Here is a 7,703-nt window from a genome sequence, read left to right on the forward strand (position 1 = left end):
ACACGTTGTTTCATTGCTACAAAATAAAAACTGCAGTATGTACCTAAAAGACGCATTATTATTTTATGTACGAGTAAAATATTGTATAAAAAAAACTTCATAATGTTACTTACTGCTTCAGTTTCTGATATTTCCACAATAACATTTTTCCCCTGAATAAATTGCTAAGGTAAAAAAATTGACTGGTAAGGCGAATATTCCATCAGTAGTACCTACCTTGTTAAATGTTTCGACGGCCTTAGATCGCTCATCATAGTTGCTGGAAGATTTGACTTGTTTGAGTAGAGAAGTTGCCTGGGGCAGACTATAATTGGCTATTCGAACCTCGGACGAATCCTTTTTCAATACCATTGCAATGTGTTCCATAATATGTTCCAAATATGCGGCAATTTCAGTGGCGCCTTAAAAAACAAGTAAAATACAACAATTACTAATAATTAATGCTTTCATTTCAATTAGTACAGTACTTCAACTACCTTCAAATTAAATTGATCCCAAGGGCAAGGAAAACCTAGACCCTTGACAAATGGGTGTGCCTGAAGGCATGTGATGTGTTCCAATCCTCTCGACTTTTGGTAGACATGGAAGAAAACCCCAAGCCATTAATTAAAGCTTTCATTTCAATTAGTACAGTACTTCAACTACCTTCAAATTAAATTGATCCCAAGGGCAAGGAAATCTAGACCCTTGACAAGTGGGGTGTGCCTGAAGGCATGTGATGTGTTCCAATCCTCTCGACTTTTGGTAGACATGGAAGAAAACCCCAAGCCAACTATGAATATGACCAATATGACCTACATATTAAATCAACTTAAAATTAAATGGGTACCTATAGAACATTATAATTTAATTTTGGCACACTAATAAATAGATAAATGCTTATTTAAAAGAAGAAGAAGGAAAGGTCTTACCCGGTGATCGAACCCAAGTGGTAGTCGGTGTGTCTGTGAGGACAGAATTAAGCACAATGTTAAACGTTGAAGAATCATACGGACATGTCTGTCTGAGTCCTAATGCCATCACCTCGACACTGCTTTCATTCATAGAAGCACCTTCATCCACGTTGATGGCAGAATTCAGAGTTTGAATTACGCCATTGTCATCGACAGCGCCCTGAAAATCGTCAAGCCGTTTGAATCGAATAAAATTAATCTTACCCTCTTTATTATTGTCAGGTTGGTCTCTTTGTGTTTTGGCAGGCTGGCAGCTAGGGCTGATTGAGAGGCTGACGAAAAACGCCGAACCTGTCTGAACACGGAAAAAGGCGAAGAACAAGGTCTATTTGTGTGTTATTCTTCTTTTACCCGCTCAAGCAGGGTTGACGTTTTTAGTCACTCGGTTTTGTGCCTCTGCTACTGTCATACCTTTCTCTCGCATATCCTCTATGACCCAATTTCTCAACGTCTTCTTTGATCTTCTCACTGTTTATTCTGATACCATAGCCCACATAATAACAGTGAAAGTGAGAAAATTATCAAACAAATGATTTGATCCGCGAGCTGAAATTAATCTTACCTTCTTTATTATTGTCAGGTTAGTCTCTTTGTGTTTTGGCAGGCTGGCAGCTAGTGATTGAGAGGCTGACGAAAAACGCCGAACCTGTCTGAACACGGAAAAAGGCGAAGAAGAAGGTCTATTTGTGTGTTATTCTTCTTTTACCCGCTCAAGCAGGGTTGACGGTTGACGTTTTTAGTCACTCGGTTTTGTGCCTCTGCTACTGTCATACCTTTCTCTCGCATATCCTCTATGACCCAATTTCTCAACGTCTTCTTTGGTCTTCTCACTGTTTATTCTGATACCATAGCCCACATAATAACAGTGAAAGAGAGAAAATTATCAAACAAATGATTTGATCCGCGAGCTAATGACAAACAACTAGTACCTCATACGTAGCATAAATGGAGTATCTGCGACCAAGTCCGGTTGTCATGGTTTCAATGGGCATCACAATCTTGACTGGTTTATTAACAACATTACTACACACTGCAGCTATGACTGCTGGAAAACAGGACCGGGATAGTTTGGAGCCATAGCCACCAAGTGCAGTTTGAGGTTCCATGGTGTAATAATATTGACCTCCCAATTCAACTGTACCTTTGAATTTGTGAGCTCTGTTATCTGGAACAAAAAGTTTTTGATTAGTACATTTATTTATTAGTAATCTTTTACTTATGGCCGGGGCTACAAGCAGAGTTTACAATCGGTTTCAGATTAACTCTTGGATTAAGCAATCTAATTAGTCAGACCTATTATTGGGCAGGTTGATGGCGCCGGCTACCATTTCTTGAACTAGTGTGATCCATTGAGTTGAAGCATAGATATCTACTCCATCTTCACTGGGAACACACAGTGCAGTTTGAGTCAGACCTATTATTGGGCAGGTTGATGGCACCGGCTACCATTTCTTGAACTAGTGTGATCCATTGAGTTGAAGCATAGATATCTACTCCATCTTCACTGGGAACACACAGTGCAGTTTAACGGCAATAATACTTTCAGATTTTTAGGAAATATTCCAGGAAAGAAGGTGCTTTTAAAACAGTTCTCTAGATATTTTCAAATTAACTGCACTTTACGAAATCACAAACACATATTAGATAGTAAGTTTTGAGACTTCACAAAAAGGCTTGCTTCTTTCTCTTTTAGAATTAGAGAATCGATATAAAGAGAATTTCATTGTTTGGTTGCTATAGAAGTAACGTAGTCAGATGAGAGGGGTAAAGGTAAAGAGTGGAGACTGTTTCACTCTTCCGTGTTTTATTACTATCATTAGTTGCTATAGAAGTAACGTAGTCAGATGAGAGGGGTAAAGGTAAAGAGTGGAGACTGTTTCACTCTTCCGTGTTTTATTACTATCATTATTACCCATCATTTCTATGGGGGGAAGAAGATATCTATGGATACAGAAAAAACTCATTCGACTGTTGACTAATTTTGGGGGAAAATATTAAATTAAATAAATGAGCTATGGTTATATTTTTTAGATATACAATTAAACATACAGTACCTAAATTTGTAACATAAACATAACATAAATTTATAGGTACTTTAACGATCGGTCTCAAGGAGGTGGATTTTTATGAAATCCCAATTCTTATTAGCTGACAGGGTCAATCAAATCGTTCGTTCGGAACGGACGTCTATGTAGCTACATTCACATGATATTATAGTAGATACATAGATATTGGGACTTCCCACAGTTGAGCACGGACTACTTCAACAGGAACTTCTCATGGGATATGCCAGAGTTCAGGAAGATAGCCTCCGAAGTAAAGGGAGCCTCTGAAACATGGGACAAAACATATGAAGGTATTACGCCAGCGGCAATGGCACGTTGAATGAACAAGTTCCCAATGGTTCACTGGAGTTCAATATTGCGCGTGGTTGATATACGAGGATGTTCGTAAGTTCGTATGGGTGACCATCTGGGTAATCGCGTGCTCCTGGCTTTTCCAGGCTCCACATTGAACGAAGTACTAGGAGAGTAGAACACACGAATACTTACTCATATCAAAGTAGGCATCCTCTAAGCCAGCATCCTTTCTTGCAGACTTGATGGCCATCTTCAAAGCATTCATGACACTACAAGATGCTAGCAAGGGTGGTTCACCCACTGCTTTACCTCCATATGGTCCACTCTTGGGATCCTTGTCTGCTTTCAATAGGGAAACTCGGAAATCTACTGGAATGTCCAGCGCGCCAGGGGGTTTATAGTTCTGGGGGGAAAATAGACATAGACATGGTTTATAAGAGTACGATTTAGGAGCCGTCTGTGAATAATTTCAAAGTCAGCCTAGTTAAGCCTGGAGGGTTTTGCAGGGTTGCAAACTATCCTGAACAGATAAGGTTCGTTTTCGGAGCAGCTGGGTTTCTCCTTCCTGTCCTCTTTGATTTCGGGACGATAAGATCCCCGTTGTTACAGTTATAGCCACCACCCACACGTCTGGTTTTCACATTTACCCTGAAAATCCAAACAGCAGCATTTTAGTCGACAATATTTTCATGTTGGGATATATCTAGTTTTCATTACCACTAGTTTAGGTGTTTTGTACATTTCCATTTAACAGTTTTTCGCCCTTCTCTCGCATATCCTGCAGCTTTTGTGCCTCTCGGTTGTCTCCTGTTGCCAAGTTGCCTTTACAACGTTGCCGCTTTGTTCGGCGCGCGTCTCAGTTGGAAAGTGGCCGAATGATAAATGTGTACAGCCAGCCATTGAGACTAGTGTTGATAGAAGCGCCATAGATCATAGCGGATCAATTACTGGCCTGACAACAAGAGAAATATGGAGGAGCCTAGAACCCGATGCTTTGTAGAGTGCCAATTTTCCATCTTGCTCTGAGAGCTTCTTTAACATACGAAGCCGAGCAATTAATGTAAAGCATAGAGGAGTCATAAATAACCGATATTGTGATAGATAAATAAATATTATTATAAGTAATCTTTTACTTATGGCCAGGGCTACAAGCAGAGTTTACAATCGGTTTCAGATTAACTCTTGGATTAAGCAATCTAATTCCCATGGTGTAGTGGTCACTGCGCTCGCCTTGCACGCGGGAGACCCGGGTTCGATTGTTGGAAGTAAGCAAATTAGATGTACATACCTACTCTCTTGTACTTACTTTTGGTTGCGGTAGGAGTGACCTCGGCTCCCTTCTTTATTCGGTCCGTGTTTCCTGATTCTACAATTTTCCTCAGATTGAATTCCGGTTTTTTGACATCTGTGTACGTCACTTCAATCAAATTGACAGCGTCGATTGCATTTTGATAAGTGTCCGCGACGATAGCTCCTATGAATTGACCCGCGAATTTTATTTCTTTATCAGCAAATATCTATGGAGGGAGAGATCAATCATGAAACTTTGATGAAAGCCCGAGATTTTTTTCTTTGACAGAAGCCTGTATTGTCCTTTAAGAGTGCGTATACATCTACACGTTGTTTCATTGCTACAAAATAAAAACTGCAGTATGTACCTAAAAGACGCATTATTATTTTATGTACGAGTATACATATTATTGTATAAAAAAAACTTCATAATGTTACTTACTGCTTCAGTTTCTGATATTTCCACAATAACATTTTTCCCCTGAATAAATTTAGCGCTTACAAACTCATGAACTCCAGGGTGTTTCTGAAAAGGTAAATAAAAACGACTATCAGTAATGTCAAGAAATCGAAGGTTCAAGATACACCTCACCGTCCGGCCTATATTAACACGAAATAACTAAACATATCTGCGGATGATTTCCATTTTCAGCTCGAACTCACCAAAGCTTTGGACGTATCGATGGATTTGATTTTAGCAGGTCCCCTGTCAGCCATCAAAACAGCAGCAAACAACTCGCCTTCAACTCTTGGAATATCGTTCACATATTCTGCTTCTCCAGCACATTGTACTAATCCGTCTATCTTGGGGACTGGTTTGGTGAGGGGCCACATCTTCTTATCCGTATCAAATACCAGGTCACCATCTGACACTGGCCTTTCATCTTGTATGGCTTTAGATCCGGAGATATACTTCGGATTTATCTCTTCTTTTGACAAACCTAGAGCAAACTGCAGAACGGTATTAATTTCTTTAATAATCTAAGAAAAAGATTTCCTGATCTTGTAGATATTTCTGCGTACTTAAGGTAACTACATATTCTTTGATCAATCTACTTACTTTCCGTGTCCTTGAGATAGACATGTCACATATCTCACGGGGTATAATACATATGTGTAAAGAGGGACATTTGTACACAATCAAAACCTACTAAATCACATCAAATACTTCTACCCGATAGCCTCCTAATTAGTCCTGTTAATTTGGAGATTTTACTTAAGACCTCGGTGATAGCCGACGTTAGGACCATGTAAGCCTTGGTCAGATCTGGATTCTGAGATGGAGTAACACTGTAAACAAGAAATGACCAATGGCTGAAACTTTGGATTTAGGCTCTAGGGACCTCAAAACGTTCTGGCACTAAAAACTGGCCGTCGAAAATTTCACCCCTAGAGGATAAGGAAAGTAAAAGGAAATCAAAGCATTCTAAGTCAGCGGCGATAGCACGTTGAATGTATCAGACCATTGTGTGGCTCTGACTCAGGCTCTAGGGACCTCAAAACGTTCTGGCACTAAAAACTGGCCGTCGAAAATTTCACCCCTCTAGGATAAGGAAAGTAAAAAGAAATCAAAGCATTCTAAGTCAGCGGCGATAGCACTTTGAATGTATCAGACCATTGTGTGGCTCTGACTTTTTCCGGCCCCCCTCAGGATGGGTGAAGTTCATGTTAGTAGGCGGGTTACTCTTCAGTACCCATTTAAGAATATCCTTCTCTCTCCCTAAAGTACCTTTTGGTTTTAAATTACATATCATCTGACAGTTACCTTTTGGTGACTTGTAGATCGATAGATTGGGCTGTTTTACTTAACTTCTGAAAGTTACCTTATAAAACAGAGAAAGCGCCAGTTGTTTCCTGTATGTCGTATCAAAGTCCGGTTCAGGTGTTTGATGGATGGATCCAGGAGTTGTTGATATTGTGGGCACAAGTTCCTTTGATAGAATGCCTAAGGCGTCTTGAAAATCTTTTTCGTTGAGGAGAGATTTTCCTACAATTTGCTGTTCCAAATTTGTGGCATGTACCTGTGGGACAAAATATTTGGGTATTAGAAAGTTTTAGGTGTATTTGAGCTTTATGTATATTGTATAACATCAATGCAACTTGTTAAAAATTAAAACCGTCATGTTTATACATATGTATTCCCGAATTTTTTGCACACATTTTACCCACCTAGCAAAGCTTGAACACACTGCTAAGTAGTTATTATAACAATAGGGATCAGTCGAGAGATAGATAATTGTAAGCACTCACAAACTTGGGACTTATTCCACCAAAAACTATGCTTGGAGTTGCTGTAACTTTCTTCATTTTATCCTCAGGATCAAAGTTGAATAGAAAACCGGCATTCACAATGGCATGAGCATTTTGACCTCTGGGCATGATCTGAAAAATAATTCTTGGGTGAGTACCTATTTCTTTTCAGCAACGGACTTTTGTAAAGTGGTCATATGAACAAGATAATATCCCATGTATTGGTTGGGGTTGGAAACTGCACTTTCCTGCTGTACCACTGAGCTATCAAAGTCAAGTTTTATACCCAACAGAAATGATACCTTTTGCAGACTTACTTTGAAAGTTCTTAGATAGTAAGTATCCTTGGTTTTGGAAGGGAATGTAATATTCAGAATGACTTTCTTGAACATGTTTGTTTGAAGAAATTCAGCTGGAGAAATGGTACTTTCCAATCCAGTGGTTCCTCCTAAAACACAAATAAGTGCGTAACATTAAAGAAATAGGTAGGCAAGTAGGTAATGAAAATATATCTTTAGACAAAACAACTAAGGCAACAAATGTTTCAGATTCAAAAGAGAGACTAGTTTTTTTTTTTTTTAATAATAGAGATATGTAAAACTTACTTATTGTTAAGGTAGCTCCCACTGTTTCTAAAAGAACAAACACATCAGATGTGAATTCAGGGTGTGAATTTTTCATGGATAAATTTCCTCCCAATGTGCCAACCTGAAATGTTTCAAAAATAAAACAGTTGAACAATATAGAGCACAGTTTTGTCTAATGATGTCTATTTTTTGTCATAGGTCAACATTCTAGAAACCTACCTGAAAGCCAACACGACAAAGCACCCTAGTAGCACTTCTCTTCC

The 7,703-nt window shown here is 39.0% G+C and overlaps 1 protein-coding gene and 1 long non-coding RNA gene across 2 annotated transcripts; one reads left to right on the top strand and one right to left on the bottom strand.

Moving 5' to 3' along the window:
• Positions 1-212: 212 nt before the first annotated feature.
• On the bottom strand, positions 213-7,573 carry LOC103521524 (xanthine dehydrogenase 2-like; the record flags this gene model as incomplete). Its single annotated transcript, XM_026832171.1, has 10 exons — positions 7,459-7,573; positions 7,171-7,301; positions 6,854-6,985; positions 6,427-6,624; positions 5,267-5,554; positions 5,046-5,129; positions 4,620-4,830; positions 1,883-2,118; positions 912-1,113; positions 213-401 (listed from the first exon to the last, which is right to left on the bottom strand). Coding segments are annotated over exons 1-10 (1,747 nt in total), but the record flags the coding sequence as incomplete, so codon positions are not given.
• LOC113472418 lies at positions 2,483-3,266 on the top strand. Its single transcript, XR_003394729.1, has 2 exons — positions 2,483-2,723; positions 2,813-3,266. It is a non-coding gene; the product is annotated as an uncharacterized LOC113472418 (long non-coding RNA).
• Positions 7,574-7,703: the final 130 nt, after the last annotated feature.

This window comes from Diaphorina citri, unplaced genomic scaffold (genome assembly GCF_000475195.1).
Source record: "Diaphorina citri unplaced genomic scaffold, Diaci psyllid genome assembly version 1.1 scaffold5383, whole genome shotgun sequence".
In the NCBI taxonomy this organism is placed as follows: domain Eukaryota; kingdom Metazoa; phylum Arthropoda; class Insecta; order Hemiptera; family Psyllidae; genus Diaphorina; species Diaphorina citri.